Source organism: Crocodylus porosus, unplaced genomic scaffold, assembly GCF_001723895.1.
Source record: "Crocodylus porosus isolate Cpor-Errol unplaced genomic scaffold, CroPor_comp1, whole genome shotgun sequence".
In the NCBI taxonomy this organism is placed as follows: domain Eukaryota; kingdom Metazoa; phylum Chordata; order Crocodylia; family Crocodylidae; genus Crocodylus; species Crocodylus porosus.
Genome location: NW_017728909.1, coordinates 21,220,231 through 21,240,370, shown reverse-complemented (window position 1 = coordinate 21,240,370; position 20,140 = coordinate 21,220,231). Strand labels below are relative to the sequence as shown.

The 20,140-nt window shown below is 55.6% G+C and overlaps 1 protein-coding gene across 1 annotated transcript in view; it reads right to left on the bottom strand.

Annotated features, from left to right (window-relative positions):
- The window catches only part of CNTFR (ciliary neurotrophic factor receptor), a 260,349-nt gene that overhangs the window by 126,941 nt on the left and 113,268 nt on the right, over positions 1 to 20,140 (bottom strand). The window contains exon 3 of the mRNA XM_019531876.1: positions 15,818 to 15,899. Within this exon, the coding sequence (XP_019387421.1) occupies positions 15,818 to 15,899 (82 nt within the window). The remainder of the gene's footprint in view (positions 1 to 15,817; positions 15,900 to 20,140) is intronic.

Genomic DNA, 20,140 nt, shown 5'->3' with positions numbered 1-20,140 from the left:
TACCAGGAGCAAAAGGCAGGCAGTGGATAGCCAGTGACTCCCTTTCGCAGGGCGTGGAGGATGCAGCTTGTGGTGTCTCGGGAAGGCAGCTGCCTGCCCGAGACATTGCAGAAAGGTTTCTGAGCCCCAGCCAGGGCTGTGCTCACTCCCCCACCTCGCTCATCCATGGGGGGCTCCCAAGTGACCAGAGCTCCAGGGGAAGGGACCAGGGGTGATGTTCTCGTTAGTCGTCCCAGCCAAGGGCCAAGGCAGGAGACAATGCCTCCTGCAAGTCAGCATGCAGCTCTGCAGACAAGGGCACGGCTTCTTGCCCCAGGGTGGTGTTTCAGGAAGGTCCATGGGGCAGAGTTGGGGCCCCCTTAATGCAGGGGGGAAGAACATCCATGTGCACATGTTTGCACACCTAATGGCTGGCTTTGTTGGGCAGGCATAAAAGGAAAGCCTCTGGCGGAGATGGTGACATTGGTGAGTGAGGGTGAGCTGCCACCACAACTCCTGCTACACCCAAGCACGGAGGCCTGACACATGGCTGGGAAGAGCGAAGGAGGCTTGGAGCAGTGCTAAGCCCTGTCTGCCTGGGATCTCAGCTCTGGGCAGGACAGCAGAGCCGTGCCAAAGACATTCGAATGATGATGCACCATGATTCAGGATGCAAAGATAATTTAAGGACTAGATATCACCTAATTAGGAGAACAGGCTTGGCACATAATTAGCATTTGGATTGGTTAGGCAATGCATCATTAGGGAAGGTAACTAATTGCGTGTTCGCTTCTGATTGGACTAGCGATTCATCTACGTCTGCACAAAGGATATACTCATTTAAGGAAGACTGGATGTGTATGCCTGGATGGTGGGCAGTGGAGCCGATCTGCTAATACTCACGTCGAACCGTGGTGCAGTAGGAGCCCCCTGGCAGCAACAGCACTAGTGAGGAGGGGGCTCAGCTAGGTGTAGAGGGGAGCGAGACAAAAGCCCATAGGTAAGTGAAGAGCACAGCAATGTGGATAAAGGCCTAGAAAGAGGAGGGAACACAGGGGGCATGCCTACACATGCATTTATGCCGGCTTAAATTTACTATGCAGTAAATTACTGCACGGTAAGCAGGAATAGGCTGGTGTCTACACATGCAGGCATTAAAGTGCATTAATGCTGCGTGTGAACTGACTTGGGACTGAAGTTAGTCCCAGTCAGTCCACACACACAGTGTTAGGCATCTACACTTGTGTTATGGTACAGTAACTAATCGGGCGTAAATTTGATACCTGTATGATGCAGATATCAAATATACGCTCACGTTGGCATAAATCACCATATTTACTGTGCAGTAGATGTGCACATCTAGACAGGCACCGATACTGCGCAGTAATTTTGTTTACTGCGCAGTAAATGCGCATGTGTAGACGCGCCCAGAGACTCCTAATGAGGTTGTACCAGGAAAATGAGCAGGGCGCTCTGCTAGCTACATTGGATGCCATTCCTCATTCAAGAAGTGAGGGGCACAAGAAGGAAGAAGACATCCTAGCACATGTGCTGGTACACACGCTCCACGCAAGGGGCTGTGGGATTGCTATCCACCACACGTGTCCATGCCATGGGGCTTATGCGTCTTCCATAGATTCATAGATCATTAGGGGCCAGAAGGGACCTTGGAAGATCATCAGGTCCAGCCCCCTGCACCAAGCAGGAAAGACAACTGGGGTCAAGTGACCCTAGTGAGGTGACCGTTCGGTCTCCTCTGGAAGATGTCCAGGGTAGGCGATTGCTGTGGCGGGCCAGTAGGGGGCGCTCCTGCGTTGAGCCGCCCACCTCCCTGCGCCCTCCCTGTGCCCGCCCACCTGCCAGGCTCCGAATGCCTCCCTAGGGCGCCTTATGTCCGGCCGACCCCCCTCCCGGAGCACACTCGATAGTCTGGGGGTAACATCGCTGCCACCACCCCGAGAAGGGACTGTCTTGGCCCTGTGTCCTCAGGGAAGCACAGGCCTAATAGTCCAATGGGTACTTGACCCAGTACAGGCACTTCGGGCACTTCCCCAAGTCAGGGGGCAAAAAGCAAAGTCTCCCTTAGTCCGCAGACCTAAGGGGTCTCTTAGGCGTAATTTAGACCCACCCCTCAATAAGTCTCCCACACCGGTCACAAAGGAAGACTGTATTGATTACAGGGGTAGGGTGAAAATAGGGTACAAGATTGAGCAATGTCTTAGAAATCCTAAAGAGCAAACAGTGTGGCTGAGGTAGCCTTTTGATCACACATCTGTGTTACTGCCCGCTAGATATCTAATCCGATTGAGTAGCTTACTCACACGCATCTTCCAGAGTTCCCCAGTTTCCCCTCTGGAGGCGGGCAGTTCCTTGCTTATGAATTTTGGGGTGAGAGAGAGCTAGTTTCAGCTGGTAAAGTTCCTCTGTGTCCCCCACATGGCTGCTGCTTCACCTCATGGCCCAAGAGCCAGCCTCCTGCCCATCCTAACTTGTATAGCCCCCGTGACCTCATTCACCTGGTCCAGTGGAGGTCAGCCCTGGTTGGCTATCAGCCAACCAATTTGAAATACATCACCTGTTACCGGGCAGATCCCAGCCCACCAGGTAGATGCCCCTCACCCTGGTACCAGTCCCGTAGGCAGAGGGAGCAGGTTTCCCCCCCTCCCTCAGGACTGCAGCCAGCTCAGGGTACCTGAAGAGACCGGCTGAGGTGTGACTCCTCCGTGCTGGCCCCTCTAATCACGTTGTCACAGGGCAGAGAATTTGGGGAGAAACCAAGGTGGCTTTCTGCCACAATTGCACCACCTCTGCGGGGAGCTTATTCCAGTCTGGACACCCTGACAGCGAAGATGTTTCTAACGTTTTTCCTGAAGTTTTTCCTAAACAAAACACAGAGCAAGAGCTGGGCAATGCTTCAATGATGGTGCACACAGGTGCAAGAAAGGGTGCTGTTATCCCTGTTCCCAGCTTGCCATTGTTCAGCAACCAGGGGGCAATGCCTGAGGTGCCCCCACCGCATGCTTGGTACCCCTGTTTTCCAGGGCTCAGCGTGTGGTCTCTGAGGGATGGGAGGAAGGAGAGGAGAAAGAGCAAAGAGGAGTCTATTATTCAGCCTCAGACTGGTAACAGGCCTGCAGGCTTCTTCCTGCCCTTAAAATACGCATGTGTGTTTGTGCCAAGGCAGGTACTCGGCAGTTGCTTTAAATAAAGCCACGGTGGCAACTGGGGCAGCCGTGCGGGCAGATGCAGGAGTCACTTCACCCCCATCTCCCCTAAATGGGTCAGTTAACATAACCTTGTCTGCTGAGCCTGGTGCAGGAGGAGCCATGTGCCCCAGGTCCGTGCCCTGGCCCTGCAAAGAGCACCTAGCAGGGACTCAGACACCCCCCAGGCCTTGCTCTGCCCACAGCGTGCTCCATGCGGGGTGACGGCACCGACCCCGCAGGGTCCTGGCTGGAGGGGCTTGCCCCTGCGCTCAGGCTCAGACCGGTGCTGCATTGGGGGCAGGAAGGGATTTTTCCCCCGGTCAGACTGGTCCGGTCTGGGGGTTTTTGCCGTCCTCTGCAGTGGCGGACGTGACTTTCTACATGGGGTCTCCAGAGTATGTTAGCAACCTGTTACAGAAAGCCCAGAGGCACCGTGACTGGCCACTGGAATAGCAGCATAGTCTGTCCCCAAAGGACAAGCCTTGATGAACCCGGACTGAGAGACTTGGGGGCCGGGGTGGAGGCGGTTGGAAAGTCTCCAACAGGAGCTGCTAAAGCTATGAGGAATTTATACCTGAAGCAAAGGGAGAAAACATGCAAGGAAGGGGCTCAGACCCACCTGGAGACACAGCGACGTCCAGAAAGACACGAGGAAGAAGCAGAGCCTATGTGGAACGGAGAAAAGGGGCCGGCCGGCAAAGCCAGCGCCTGGGTGTAGGGGGAGAGCAAGCACTGCCAGAAGTCACGCTGACCTCCATCTCGCAGAGGCAATTAAAACAAAGAGATGAAGAGCTTTTCATTGCAAATAAATATGAGACAGACCAGGGAAAGGAGATATGGGGCCTGTATGCAGGGAGGAAGAAGGGGAGATTAAAGATAATCCTGCCACGGCCCCAACCCTAGAGGAATGCCTCATTAGAGGGCTCGGTCCTGGGGCCGGCTTTGTTCAATATCTTCATCAAGGACCCGGAAGATGGGTTGCAGGTCACCCTTGGCAAGTCTGTAGATGACACCAGGCTGGGGGGAGCAGTAGATATGCTGGAGAGCAGCGCTAGGATACAGAGAGACCTCGACACATTGGAGGATCGGGCCAAAAGAAATCTCACCAGCTTCAACAAGGACCAGTGCGAAGCCCTGCACTGAGGAGGGAGCGATCCCCTGCACCGGGGCAGGCGGGGGGGGACAGGCTGGGCAGCAGCTCTGCAGAAAAGGACCTGGGGGGACAGGGGGCAAGAAGATGGACAGGAGTCGGCAGTGCGTCCTTGGTGCCAAGGAGGCTACTGGCATCTTTGGGCCCGCGCTGTTCCTCTTTTTCAGCAATTTGGACGATGGGGTGAAAAGCAACCTGTTTAAATTCACTGATGATACCAACATTTGGGGTGAGGTGAGCATGCTAGTAGGGAGGGAAAGACTGCAGCAAGACCTGGGTAGGTTACAGGGGTGGGCTAGTGAAAACAGGATGTGTTTCAATACTGACAAGTGCAGGGTGCTGCACATGAGCAGTAGTAACCAGCAGCACACTTGTAAGATGGGAAACTCCCTTCTTCAGAGCATGGAGGCAGAAAGGGATCTGGGAGTCATTACTGACTCCGAGATGAACATGGGCCGACAACGCGAGGTCACGGTTGGCAGGGCTAACCGCACCTTGTCCTGCATCCACAGATGCATCTCGAGCAGGGCCAGGGAGGCGATCCTCCCCCTCGATGCGGCACCGGTCAGGCCGCAGCTGGAGGACTGCGTCCAGTTCTGGGCGCTGCACTTCAGGAGGGATGTGGACAACACGGAGAGGGTCCAGAGGAGGCCACTCGCATGGTCAGGGGCAGCAGGGCAGGCCCTATGAGGAGAGGCGACGGGACCTAAACCTGATCAGCCTTCACAAGCGAAGGCTGAGGGGGGAACTAGTGACCATCTATAAACTCACTAGTGGGGACCAGAAGGGTTCGGGAGAGACCTTGTTTCCCCGAGCACCCCCCAGCATAACAAGGAATAACGGCCACAAGTTGTTGGAGAGGAGGTTTAGATTAGACGTCCGCAAGAACGACTTCACGGTCAGGGCGGCTAGGAGCTGAAACCAACTTCCAAGGGAAGTGGTGCTGGCTGCTGCCCTGGGGGGCTTTAAGAAGAGGCTTGATGCCTACCTAGCTGGAGTCATTTGAGCCCAGTTTTTCTCCTGCCCAGGCGGGGGGTCGGACTTGCAGATCTACAAGGTCCCCCCCGACCCGACTTCTGTGATCCTGGGTGCATTGGTAGAGGTGTTGAACTGACTGCCTGGAGGAGTTTTCCATCCACTGACTCCTCAGTGAAATAATATGAAATATGAACTTTCATTTCTATCCAGAAGAACCTTTACAGTCTTTTCTCCAATGCCCGATGAAGCGTGTTTGTGCCCGAAAGTTTGCGATTAAAGACACTTGTTTTTCAAAAATCTTGTTGGTCTAATAAAAGACGTCATCTCTGCTATGAGTCCTGATCGCCTTTCCCCTCCATTCAGCACTGGGGAGGCCACATCTGGAGTCCTGTGTCCAGCTGTGGGCCCGCACTACAGACAGGATGTGGGCACGTTGGAGAGAGTCCAGCGGAGGGCAACGAAAATGGTTGTGGGGCTGGGGGACAGGACCGGTGAGGAGAGGCTGGGGAAAATGGGCTGATTGAGTCTGCAGAAGAGAAGACCGAGGGGGATTGAACAGCAGCCGTCACCTCCCCGCGGGGGGGCTGCAAAGAGGATGGAGCTGGGCTGGTCTCAGTGGGGGCAGATGGCAGGACAAGGAGCAATGGGCTCAAATTGCAGCAAGGAAAGTTGAGGTTAGATATTAGGGAAATCTTTCTCATGAGAAGGATGGTGAAGCACTGGAATGGGTTACCCAGAGAGGCGGTGCAATCTCCATCCTTGGAGGTTTTGAAGCCCCAGGTAGACAAAGCCCTGGCTGGGATGATGCAGTTGGGGCTGGTCCTGCTTGGAGCGGGGGCTGGACTGGATGTGACCCCTGAGCTCCCTTCCACCCTCCTTGTCTGTGATTCTGTGAATACTTCACCTCTCTTTTGAGGAGGATGGCTTTGACCATAGACAAGACTGTGAATAGGAATAAGGGGCCGGGAAAGGAAATGACCCCATGCAAGTTGGGGGGAGCCGCAAAATCTCCATCCCAGAATGCTGCGGCAAGGAGACTCGGCAGCTGGAGAGCAAGCATCTGTGATAAATCTATTACATCACGAGTGGCAGCTCATGAATGCAGAACGACAAATGAATTATCTATGTGTAAGCAGGGGGAACAGGGCTCGGGGCAGTGACAGGTCCATTAGCCTGGCCTCAGGAGGGTGCGGCAGGGAGCGGGGCGGGTTTTGAGGGAAGGAATAACGAGAGGCACAGAGAGAAATGGGACAGCAGATCCAGTGCAACAGGGGTTTACCAAGGCTCGGCATGTCAGACCGATGTGATAGCAGTCGTTGATAAGATCACTGATTCTCCAGACAAAGAAGTGCAGTAGATCTCATCTCTCTGGCCTTCAGCAAAGCATTTGGTTTAGTGCCAAGTGGGAAATGATTAGTGAAGCTGGAGAAGATGGGGGCACGGCATGGATACAGAACAAGAGATGGCGGGGGCATGCGACTTGTGAGGAGAGGCAGAGGAAATGGGCTGATTGAGTCTGCAGAAGAGAAGACCGAGGGGGATTGAACAGCAGCCTTCACCCCCCTGCAGGGGGGCTGCAAAGAGGATGGAGCTGGGCTGGTCTCAGCGGGGGCAGACGACAGGACAAGGAGCAATGGGCTCAAGCTGCAGCAAGGGAAGCTGAGGTTGGATATTCAGAAAAACCTTCTCTCTAGGAGGGTGGTGAAGCACTGGAGCAGGCTCCCCAGGGAGGTGGTGGACTCTCCATCTTTGGAGGTTTTTAAGACCTGGCTCAACAAAGCTTTGGCTGGGATGATGGAGTTGGGGCTGGTCCTGCTTGGAGCAGGGGGTGGACTAGACGTGACCTCCTGAGCTCCCTTCCACCCTCCTTGTCTGTGATTTTGTGACAGCAAGCTGCATGAAAAGGGGACACGTCAGGCTAGAGGGAGGTTAGCAGGGGAGCTCCTTACAGATGAGTTTTGGGACTAATCCTGTTGCATATTTTCATGGAGGATTTAAGCACAAAAAGGTGCAAGCACAATGATGAAATCTGGTGATGACACAAAATTGCCAGTACAGAGGACTGAGAAATCACGCAGGAAGAACTGGGTGGCCTGGAGGACTGGGGGACAGGAAAGGGGATGCAATGTGATAGCACGGATGCAAGGCCATGGCCATGGAGATGCGCAACAAAAAGGGAAGAAGTGCAGAATTCCCTTCCAGCAACCGGGAACAACTGGGGAAGGGAAGGATTGGGTGGGTCGGGTTGTATCAGAGGGATGTTTCCAGCAGAGATAAGGACGTGTTAGTGCCACCAGAAAGAGCTTGGGGAAATGAAGGCTGAGAGAGGAGCCCTGCACAGGGCTGATCCTGCCTCAGGCAAGGGCCGGACTAGATGTGGAGATCTCTTCCAGCCCCACTTCTCTTTGCCTCTGTGACCTCCAATGTCCTGCTTTTTCCCCAGGGCAGATCCCTCCCTGGAAAAGCACCTGCATATCACGACTCCTCGACTCATTCAGTCTGAGGGCAAGACCCAGGCGGTGTGGATCATGCAGCTGCCGCACCCGCAGATGCCCCATGCAAATGCTTCTCAATTGATGGAGGACTTATAAGACTCACTGTAGCTTCTGGGGTGGAAAATAAAGGCCAGCCCCAGCAAATAAGCTGACCACAGTGATTAGTTCGGCCCGGTTTCGCTGCAGCCCCCAGGACTCAGCCTGGGTGATTGAAACCGGAGTGGGCAGACCCCCTTGGAGCCCAGTTGGCTAATGAGCAATGCTAGAAACACATCTGGGAGCATCTGGTTGGGGAGGAACGTGGACCATCGCTGGCTGCTCCTTGGGAAGTCAGTTTGCCCAGTGCCCTGCCGGGCCAGGACTCGGTCTCGGCTGGGATGCGGTCGGCATCACGAACACGGTGCATGAAAAGCAGCGCTCCCGTGAGACTCGGCAGCAGAACTGATTGCAAAAGATTAGCGCCGGGACTGGAGGTAGAGGGATAAAATAAAACCTCTCTTCCCCCGGTTGAGGAATGACGGGAGCTAATTGCTTATTGCTGGTTAGTAAGCAAAGAGATAGCGGCTGCTGCACGCGTCGATAAATTAACCCCGGCATGTGGCACCAGAAGCTCGTTCGCTTCTAGAGACGTTTATCTCTTTGTCTCCTCTCCGGGGTGAAAACATAATTATTGTTTAAACGTGAGTTAATTCCACAAGGTGGGGGAATCAATAAGGCAGAATTACTCCTTTCGAACCGAGAAATCTCAATCTGGGGCGGAGAGACGCGTGTGCAACGAGGGAAGGGTTGAATGACGGGGAGAGGGAGCCGGCCAAGGTCACCGGCATCCATAGATCTGCTTTTTTCTTTCTAAATTGAATTGGGCATTACATGTGCTCTGTCTCTGGGCTTTCCGTTGCCGCCTGTCACCCCCCTGTCTGAACCCAGACTGGCCGCAGCAAATATCACCGCTCCAGAGCTGCTTGGGGTCAGGACTTTTTGGGGGTAGGGACAGTTGCTACCAATGCTGGGACTGGGGTCCTGGTGTTGCTGCAGTTCAGGATTGGCCCATAAAGGATGCAGAGGCCCTGCCGTGGACTCGGCTTTTCTTTTTCCCATGAGGTTCCTAGGCAGGGACCCCACTCATAGCCAGCATCACTTGGCTGACATGGTCCAAGCAAGGCTGGAGCAGGGGTTGGCCGGGGTGCGACCCCCAGTGCAGGGGGAGATACAGCCCTCAGGAGGAAAGCCAAAGACAGAATCCCTGCTGAACAGCTATGACACCAGGCCAGGACTCAGGGTTAGTCCTGGCTCTGCCAGTGAGCTGCTGTCTGGCCTCTGGCAAGTCACTTGACATCTCCGTGGATCCATTCTCCATCCTGCCCTTTGTCTGTCTTGCCCATTTAGATGGTGAGCTTTTCCGAGAAGGGGCTTGTCTTCCATCTCAGTGGATGCTTCTGTGGTAGTAGAAATTGCACCGTCCCCTGCATCCTCTGGCATCGCGCAAAGGCACCTTTCCCAAGTGGGGCAAGCGTCCAGAAGAGATGGCAATGCCCAGACCCCCTGATCACAATTCATTAGCCACCTTTCCCTCCAAAGACCTGCAAAGGAGATGGGGTAGGTGTCCGGCTGGCTTTGTTCTCACCTCCAGGATAGGCACCGCTTGGGCTGTGTAGCACCTGCCCCATAGGACTTTCTTCTAGCATCTCTGCCCCGTGCCCCAGCCAGGTCTGAAAGGAAAAGGAGTCAGACACGCTCAGTCCAGAGATGATGAAGATGGATGTAGGAAGCCTCAGAAGCTCTGACTACCGAGGTCATGAGCTATGTCTCTGGTGAGACGGGTCTAAGGTAGCCTGGGCACTATCAGACCCACGGTACAGCCGATCCAATATCATGCCTCAGGTAGTGGCCAGTATCAAGCCCTCCAGAAGAAAGGGCAGGAGACCCTGCGGTGGGTCCTTCTGGATCACCTCGCCACAGGGAACAATTTCTGCTTGGCCCTGGTAGTGAGAGGCCAGCTCACGTCTCGAAGCAGGACAGCTCATGGCCTGGCATGGAAACAAAGCTGGAGGGGCTGGAATGATGTCTAGCTGGGAGGAGGTATCAAGTGGAGCTCCCCAGGGTCCGTCCTGAGCCCAGTATTGTTCAATATCTTCATTAAAGATTTGGAAGATGGGACTGAGTGCATGCTCAGCAAATCTGGGGATGACTCCAAGCTGGGTGGAGTTGCAGACACTCTGGAGGGCAAGGCTAGGATCCAGATTGACCTGGAGAGACTGGAGCAATGGGCCAAGATCAATCAGATGAAGTTCAACAAGGATGAGTACCACGTCTTGCACTTGGCATGGACAAATGGCATGCACAAACACAGCCTGGGGCGTGACTGGCTGGGCTGCAGCACTGTAGAGAAGGGCCTGGGGGTGACAGCAGACCAAATATGAGCCAACAGTGTGCCCAGCTTCTTGCAAAAAACCCAAGAGCCTCCAGGGCTGTATGAGCAGGAGGTCACTTGCAAACCGAGGGCAGTAATTCTCCCTCTCTATCCAGCCCCGGAGAGGCCTCCCCGGGAGTCCTGTGTCCAGTGCTGGGCCCTGCCCTTCAAGAAGGAGGTTTGGAAAAAGTCCAGTGCCGAGCAACACAAATGAGTGGGGCCTCGAGAAGCAAAACTGATGAGGAAAGGCTGAAAGAGCTGGGGTGTTTAGTCAGGAGAAGAGAGGATCGAGGGGGGATTTGATCCCAGTCTTCAAAGTCCTGAAAGGCGATGACAGAGAGGATGGAGATGGGCTTTTCTCTGTGGCCGCAGGGGACAGGACTAGGAGCGACTCAAGATGCAGCGAGGGAAGTTTGATTGAAGATTAGGAGAAAGGTCTGCCTTCGGGGGTGGTCAAGCACTGGACCAGGCTACCCAGAGAAGTCGTGGTATCTGCATCTGCAGACATGTTCAAGAGCAGGTTGCCCAGATCCCTGATTTAGTCAGGGCTGAGTCTGCCTGGAGCCAGGGGCAGGACTAGATGGGACCTTGTGCAGTCAAGTGTGCAAGAGCCACCAATGCGTACCACCACTGCTCGGCCGAGTGACCCCCCTTCCCCGGCGGGTGAAAGCTGGGACAAACAAGGCAGAAATAAACCCATTTTGTGACGCCGGTTGGTGGGGTGCAGGGAGCTCCCTTCCAGCTGGTTAAAGCCCGTCCCCTTTGTTCCCAGGGGAAGACCGACCAAGCAGCATCCCCTTCCTCCGGCCAGGCTCCCAAATCTGGTGCTTTTGCAACCTGAGGCACAGCCTGGAGGAACTTGCCCCACGGTCCCCCACCCTCCCCATGCCCGCATCTCGGCCCTCCTGCCCCAGCAGCCCTCCACCCACCCTGGGCTCTTCCCAGTGTCGTGACTGCATGGTCCACCCCCGGCGGCCGCAAAGCTGGCAGGGCGGCATCTGTACCACAGCCTGCCCTGGCCCAAGGGGAGCCTGGATACGTTCAGACTGGACCGACCCCTTCCCTGTCCCTGGAGGTTTCCAAGAGGAGGCTGGATAAACGCTGGGTAGGGGTAGTGTGGGCACAGCTGACTTTCCCCTCGAAGCTCCTTCCAGCCCAAGCACGCTGCGGCTTGGCCCCTGGAGCACGCTCTGCAACTTGGTCTTCCAGCCCCTGGACCAGGCTCTGCATTGCTCTGCTAGGCTGGACGCAGCGCTCGTCTGAGGCACCGGGCCCAGGTCTTATGCCACCCACAAGGCCCCGGTGCTGCCCCAGTGGGGTGTGGGCTCCCAGGGCTTGTATTCAGTGCATGAATCCAACCAAGTTCATGCACCTGCCTTAACCCCCCTCCCAGAGCCCAGAGCCGGCAGCCGCGGACCGGAGCAGCAGCCAGCGGCGGGTGGACTCGCGGCGCGGGGGGAACGGATTAGCCGAGCGATTGGATTAGCGGCACGGAGCAATGGGATAAGCAACTCGACTGGATTAGCCGTCCACGAGCCCTTGTGACGCCGGCTGTGCCTCCCTGCTGCGGCCCGCGCCAGCGTCAGCCCTGGGCTCGAGGGAGAGACGTGGCTGTGCGCACGGGGGCAGGTAATGATAAAGCTCAAGTCCTACAGAGCTAACGGAGAAACGGAGCCCCCCCAGGCTGATGGGCCGAGCCACGCTGCCAGCCCCCTTGCAGCAGGAGAGGGATGGCGGGGGAGAGGGGGGTGAGTGTCACCTGCTCCTGTCCCCTGCACTGGGTTGCTCCTACTCCATCCTAGACCTGCGCTGACCAGCCTCTGCTCGGTACCCTCCGGGGAAGAGGATGCTCCACTGCTCCTACAACGAGGACCTACACCGGACCTAAAGCTGCTTTGCACCAGTACAAACCACTATCTTACCCTCTGCAGCACGGGGAAACAAGGCAGGACACGACCGCAGCAGCCCTACTGAAATCCCTGTCTCCAGCACGCAGCTAGTCCAGGGGATCATCGTACCCAGGGTGCTGCAGCACACTGGGATCCTCTTAAGGGTGCCAGGCAGTTTTAGCACCGTGTGAAAATGTCCACACATGAGTCACCAGATAAACCCAGAGATTCCCAGTACGAATCCAGGTACCCGACACATCCTGCCCCGTCAGGGGCTTGCTGAGTACTTTGCCATGGAAGAATTGCTCTGGGATTTGCCACGGGGGTGGCTGTCCCAGTTGTCCCCATCTCGCACGGCACATGCCGTACAACGCAAACAGCATGGCCAGCCTACATGCGTGTGCCAGCTGGGTCACAGGAAGTCACTGAGACCGGTGGCACGATGCTATACGACGCCATGCCCTCAGCCTCCAACACGGGCTTGAAGCAGGGAGCTTCACAACACTGACGGCTTGACCTAAGGGAGCAGCGCGGCTCGCTGACCGCAGCAGTAGGCTGTTATCTTCCCAGCAGCTGCTAGAAGACCATGCAAAACAGTCCGTCCGCATAAGACACAAACCTCTCTTAACAAAACTAGCCCATCCCCAGAAGCCGATGAGTGTGCAGTGAGATCAATTCAGCCCGATTCAAACTCCGGACAGAAGTAAGGACTGAAAAGGGTCCGGGGATACCTGAGGGCTCCAGATAAGGCCAGAACCACTTAGTCTCAACCTCCTCCATAGCCTCTGACCTCAGAAATGGCTGCCCACATCAATAATGGATGTCTTGGCTTCACCCCAGTTAAAAATAGACATCGCTTAAAATCTATTTAGGTCTAAAATATGCAGCCTCATCAGGAGGCTTCCTGCTTCTCTCAGCCCTACACACCTCCTGGATTAACACACGCGCCTCGGCCTTCAAGGACACCCATTCAACGGAGCACCAAAGACCATTTCAATGCACGCCTTTATATTTATTGACCGAGGTCCGGATCCAGCTGCTCTCGCTCATGTGGATTAGCTCATTCCCATTTGAATAGCCCCCTGATATCAGTGGGGTGACTCACAGCAGAAGGTACGTGAGAGCAATCAGGTCCCTATTTATCTGCTTTCAATGTCAACGTTCGCAGACAGGAGCTGATAGCACCTCGTCTAATTAAGGTTGCCATTATAAGAACCTGTTTTCCCTCGCTTATAAACTGCTGCCTGACTTCAACCGCGCGGGCTGAAACGTCCCCTGCCAGGTGTCTGTCTCCACCTGAACGGATGTGGAACGTGTCAGCAGAAATGGTCCGGGTATTTTGGGGGGATACGTTGTTTTGCCCATGTCAAAGTTGGGTGCTGTGTTAAGAAACTCAAGTGCCTGGAAGATAGACTTACCTCGGACAGGGCCATGGATGGCTTGGGTACCAGGGGAGTGGTTTGTTGGGGGTGTCCAGGGGAAGCTGCCCAAATCTGGCCAAGTTCTAAGGTTTTGCAAAACCTCAGCGGTTGCATGCTCAGTAGAGGTTGGAGTATAAATTTTTCAGTGATTGCATCTGTCCTGGGCATGCTCCTTTTTACAGGGACCTAGCAAAACTCCTTGCAATTGCTGCTCCAGAGCCCGTGAACAGAGAGCCTGTCTCATTTCTGCTCTCAGCAACCCCAAAGGATGCAGTGGAGGAAGAAGCAGCTTGACTTACACCAGGAGGAGAAGAGCTGGGCGTCAGGGGCACGGGAAGCAGGAAAGTGAGGAAAGAGCCTGGATGGAGGCGATGACTCCTGTGTGTGTTTGGAGGGATGGGAACCAAGACTTGATGGGGAATAAGGGGGAGCTGATACCGGCGGTGCAGGAAGACTGCGATAAGCAACGAAGGGAGGCTGAGAGCCCGAGAAGAGGAGTCAGAAGTAAAAGGGACCAGACCTGGGGGGATTGGGAGCCGATGGGTCTGCAACCCCCACTGCAGGGACAGGAAAGGACGCCACGCTCCTGACTCTCAGCATTGCTCAGCAGGGAGGAAGTGCATGTCTGTGTGGACAACAACCTACTACTGCTTTCCGTCACCCGGGTCAGGGGGACCCAGGGTGGCGCTGACACAATGCACCGCTTATACAAACCCAGGGAAACGTGCCCCACTCCTGACCCCTCCATAGCACTCAGCATCCTTGCTACCCTTCTCTGCACCGTCTCCATTTCTTCAAGATCCTTTTGGAGGTGCGGGGACCAAAACTGGGCCATGTCTTCAAGGTGTGGATGCACCGTGGATTTAAAAAGGGGCATGATGTTTTAATTCATGTTAAAGCTACAGCAAGAACAGTTTGGGAGCAAGCTGTCCGGCCAAGCGAGTAGGATGATATTCCACCACCCATTTCAATGCATGTTCACACCCCGGAGGGATCTGGCTCCTTTGGGACCAAAGGGAGAGAACCTGAGGAGCGTGCACACCTGGAGCTGCCCTACAGCTGGCCATTAGCAAGTGAAAAGCCTTCCCGAGCATCACCCCTTCCCATCCAATGCTATCATTATTAACCCAGTGCTACCTTGCGGGACCCTCGGCAGCTGCACGAGGTCCCGGGGCAGCGAGAGGCTGGCCAGGCTACGGGAGCCCCCCCAGAGAGGCCTGAGCAGCCTCCCTGCTGCAGAGTTCATCATCCACGTCCTTCGGCTTCATAAGTTATTAAAGCCTTGCATCCACTAATCGAGCTATAAAAAGGGAGGTCATTGCTGCCAAGTGCAGAATAACTTTTCCAACCCCGTTGCTGTCTTCCCTTGCTGTGGGGGGGCACTGGGCAGGGTCTGCCAGGGCAGGGGTGTGTGGAGGGCTCTGTACAGAAGAGACTGGGGGTCCGGGCACCCATGCAGAGCCCAGGAGGTTGAGGCCAGCACTGGCTCATCAGGGACTCCTGGATGGGGGAGGCCGGATGTACAACCCAGGGGCAGCTTTCCAGACCCCTCTCCCCTTGCAAACATCCCGATGCGCCCCACAGTTCCTGGTAGCCCCCCCAAGGCTTGTAGGGGGTCCCTTTTGCTACTCTCTTAAACAGCCTCACATTGGAGGTGGCCTCAGCAGCATGGGAGCTTGCAGCAGTCCAGTGCCTTTCCCTGTCACCTGCAGCTCCTTTCTGTGCTGGGGGGCCACCGGTCCGAGGGGACACGGCTCCCAGCTGCACGGGCTGGAGATGTCCGAGCAGCAGAGACGCACCCTCATGCCCGGCCTGCCTGAGCACCCCGCACTGCCCCATGGCACAACCCAGCACGGTTCGGTGGATGCCCACAGAGATACCCTCTCCCGCCCCTTGCACAGACCGCCAGTTGCAGAAGCAGGACGGGCATTTGCTGAGGGGGGAGATGGACTCCCTCCCGGTGCGCAGGGACTATAAGAGGAGTCATATGCAAGAGGGCACAATCCCAAGCACTTCTCACCCACCCACGCCGCTGCAGGGGGGAAGGCTTCTGGCCCCTGGCCCCAGTGGTGCCCCAAGGCACAGGCCAGAGGAGGGGAGAGAAGGAAGGGATGTTACCCTGGGGTTTCTGCTCTCCATCGCTGCTGGCTCCTATAGTGAGGGCTCGGTAAGGGAGAGGATGATGGAAAACAGCAGGGTGCATACGGGAGGGATAGCAATAGATAAACCACTCGCAGAGCCCCCATCCTGGGCCAAGGCGGGCTGAGGGGGCGGGTGCGGCAGACTCACCCTGTTGGCTGTGCCTCTGAGCGTACACCACCACCACGGCGGCAAGCACCACGCAGCAGGCTGACGGGACAGGGTTGGCCATCTGCGGAAGCAAACACAAGGACAAGAGGGTTGGGTCAGTCAGGGGCGGCATGGAGCTGGCGATGAATGGGTGCAACCCCTGGCTGGGAGCTGGTTGGGAGGCCGCGCGGCTGCTCTGGGAGACTCTGGGCATGCACAGAATCACAGACGTTGAGGGCTGGAGGGGAGCTCAGGAGGTCACTTCTAGTCCAACCCCCGCTCCAAGCAGGACCAGCCCCAACCACATCATCCCAGGCAAGGGTTTGTTAAGCCAGGTCTTAAAAACCTCCAGGGATGGAGACTCCCCTGCTTCTCTGGGTAACCTCTTCCAGTGCTTCACCACCCTCCTTGTGAGAAACATTTCCTTATTATCCAACCTCAACTTCCCTTGCTGCAGCTGGAGCCCATTGCTCCTTGTCCTGCCGTCTGCCCCCACTGAGACCAGCCCAGCTCCCTCCTCTTTGCAGCCCCCGGCAGGGAGGTGAAGGCTGCTATCAAATCCCCCTCGGTCTTCTCTCCTGCAGACTCAATCAGCCCGTTTCCCTCAGCCTCTCCTCACCGGTCCTGTCCGCCAGCCCCACAACCATTTTCCTTGCTCTCCGCTGGACTCTCTCCAACTTGTCCACATACTTTCTGTCGTGGGGGGTGTGGAGGACTTCCATCCCAGCCTCATCCAGGTCGCCTTCATTAGTTTTTGTTGTTTTTCCTCTCTGTCCTTCCTCACCTGTCTATCCCTTTAGTGGCTAAGCAGCTCATTGAAGTAAGCGAGAGGCCGCTTTGCCTATGTGACTGGCCTCATACACCTGGGTGGGGGCTTAAACTTTCTAAGCAATGTCATGACTGTGGGGGTGACTGGAGCCCCTACCAATCTACCTGGCAATTGGTAATGCACTGCCAATTGATTGGCTTGTAGCCAACTTCAGCTAGTCTATGGGACCGCAGAGCGAGGTCATAAGGTCTATATAAGTTAATGATTGCCTCGGGTGTGTGTGTGTGTGTGGGGGGGGGTGGTTAGGGTTAGGATGAAGACACAGAGAGCAACTCAGCTCTCAATCTCTCTCTCTTGAAATACATGGACACACTACGAACTGCCTGCCTCCAGAGGGAAGCTCTGTCAGCCTCTGGATCACACTCGTGAGTAAGCTACCTGAGATCTAACTAGATGTATGGCTTGCAGTAACTCAGATGCATGATCAAAGGCTACCCAGCCACCCTGTTTGCTCTAAGGGATTTCTCTGATATTGCTCTACCCGTTCCCTATTCCAAAACTATTCCTTGTAACCAATAAAGTTCTCCTTTGTACCTAGCATGGGAGACTTATTGGGAGAGCGTCTAGATTATGTCTGGGGGTCTCCTTGTTTCGGCTGACTAAGGGAGACCACTATTTGTGCTTCAGATTAAGGGAAGCACCCCAAGTTCTTGCAGTGGGTCGAATACCCTCTAGGACTACTAGGCCTGTTTCTCAGGGTCACAGGGCCAAGAACAGTCCAGACCCTGGGTGGTGGCAGCACTACCCCAGGCTTGCGGGTGTGCTCCAGGAAGGGGGCTGGCCGAAGGTGAGGCGCCCCCAGGGAGGCACTCAGAGCCTGGAAGGTGGTGGGGCACAGTGAGGTAGGTGGCTCAGTGCAGGAGCGCCCCCTACTGGCCGGCCACAGGGGGCACAAAACTAGATACAGGACTCCAGATGTGGCCTCCCCAGTGCTGAATAGAGGGGAAAAATCACTGCCCTCCATCTGCTAGCATCACTCCTACCAATGCAGCCCAGGATGCCGGTCGCTTTCTGGGCAACAAGGGCATGCTGCTGGCTCCTGTCCATCTTCTTGTCCACTGTGACCCCTCTGTGGAGAGGAATGAAAAGGGAAACCCAGGAAAGGGAACCTTGTGCCCAACCTCTCAGCACCTGGGGCACTGCCCCAGGAGCTTTGGGTACCCATGCACCACAAGTGCCACTCTGCCCTGGGGTAGTGTGCTGTAACGGGGGCAGCTGGGAGCACAGCCCAGCCCCGTGGCTTCAAGGTGAGTCAGGAGCCTGGCTGCCTTTGAGGGCCTGGGTCTAAGCGACTGGAATATCCCTTAGACACCCAAGCAGGTAAGTTGTTTCCTCCATCCCCACCTCAATCGCTCCCTTCTCTCCAAGAAAAGCAAACCTGGATCACAGGAAAGTTGGGCTGGAAAGGACCTCATGAGGTCACATTTAGCCCAGCCTCCTGCTCAACAGAGGATCAGCCCTGACTAAACCATCCCAGCCAAGGGTCTGTCCAGCCTGCTCTTGAAAACCTCCAGGGATTCAGTTTTCTTATCACAGGCACCACTTCTCCCAGTGCCTATTCCAGTGCTTCACAGGAGTCAGAAAGTTCCTCCTACTCTCCAAACTCAATTTGCTCTGCTGCAGCTTGAGGCTGTTGCTCCTAGTCCTGTCCCCTACAGCCACGGAGAATAGCCCGTCTCCATCCTCTGTCATTACCCTTTAGGGATTTGAAGACTGTGATCAAATCCCCCTTCACTCTTGTCTTCTCCAAGCTAAATAAACCCAGCTCTTTCATCCTTTCCTCCAAGACACTTCATGATTTTGTCACTCTGCACTGGACCCCCTCCAAACTGTCCCCATCCTTCTTAAAGTGGCCAACCCTGGACACAGGACTCCAAGTGAGGCCTCCCCAGTGCTGACCAGAGAGGAAGAATCACTGCCTTGATTTGCATTATATGAACCTCCTGCTCATATAATGCCTGGTTTTTGGCTTCGTTTGCAACAAGGGAGGTTGGCTCATATTCAGCTTATGGTCGACTATCGCTCCCAGGTCCTTCTCTGCGGCACTGCAGCCCAGCCAGTCAATCCCCAGGCTATTTGTGCATGCCGTTATTTCTTCCCAAGGGTGGCACTTTGCTTGTGTCATAAAATATGTCATACAGCTCAAAAGAAGTGGTGCTGGAAGGGACCTGCAGAAGTTACATTTAGTCCAACGCCTGCCTGAGGTAGGATCAGCGCTGTCCAAACCACCCCAGACACATCCATCACGCAAACCCTTCATAAAACATGCCTCTGTTGAAACTGATCTGGTTGATCTGGGACTGTTTCTCCACTTAATCCAGGTCATTCTGGATCCTAGCCCTGTCCTTGCAAGATGGGCAAGGGTGCTGCAGCTGTAGTGCTCCCTCGCAGAAGAAGATGCCTCTGGATGAGGCTACAGGCATGCACAGGGTCAACGGGACAGCCGCCCCTGAGGAAGAGGGGGTGCAGGTCGTACCTAGGAGCTCAGCGCCCAGATCCAGTGTTTAATAGAAACCTCACTGGCAGCTGGTAAGACAAGGGAGTGAGTGAGAGAAACCTTGGCATCTTGTTAGAAATAGCCCTGTGTTACCAGAGACCAACTGGGCTGGGACCCCAGGACACCTGGTTTTCTTCATGACTCCACTACTGACTTGCTACTGAGAGGTGGTGCAGTCTCCATCCTTGGAGGTTTTCAGTACCTTGGCCGGGATGATGTAGCTGGGGCTGGTCCTGCTTGGAGCAGGGGGATGGATTAGATGTCACCTCCTGAGGTCCCTCCCAAGCCTCATTATTTAGGATTTTATGTAAGCTGAGACCAACTTACCCCCGGGCACTACAACACAGCGACAACCCTGCAAGCATTCCCCCTCCCTCCGCCGGCCTGCTCCCTCCTGCTGCTGGCTGACAATCCTCCTAGCTGCCATCGGCAGCACTTTGCAGAAGACCCTGCTGCACGCAAGCAAGGAAAGGCAATTAACTCTTTTGGCCAGGTCTGAGCCTGCTCTCTGCCCTGGGTACTCATCGCAGACTAGCCAGAGACGACGACAGGCTTGGGCAGCCGGAGCGGGGCGCGAAGATGAAGGGCACTGGGCTGGGTTCAGGGATGGCAGGCTGGAGGGTAAGGAGGGACAGAAGAACCGGCAGCTATATAGGAAAGGGTCTTCGGAAAGAGGAGGGGGACCTGAAGTCAACCCAGGGGAGACTCGGGGCCCAAGTGCACTTTGCTGGGGTATCTCAGGAGCTGCCCAGGGAGGTGGGGTTGGATTCAGCACCTGCTCAGATAGACCTGGGCACCAGCTGGTGCAGAGGGCATGCAGCCAACTTGCAGGGAGGTAGATGGGATGACCCCTGCAGATGCCGGTCCCGCTGCTGCTGAGCAACACCACCGAGAAGGCAACACCCAGCCCTCTCTGCCGACCGCAGTTGGGTTGTAGTTTCTACAGGGGCGGAAGGGGTGGCTCTGAAGAGTGGGTCCCTGAGGCAGGGATGACTGC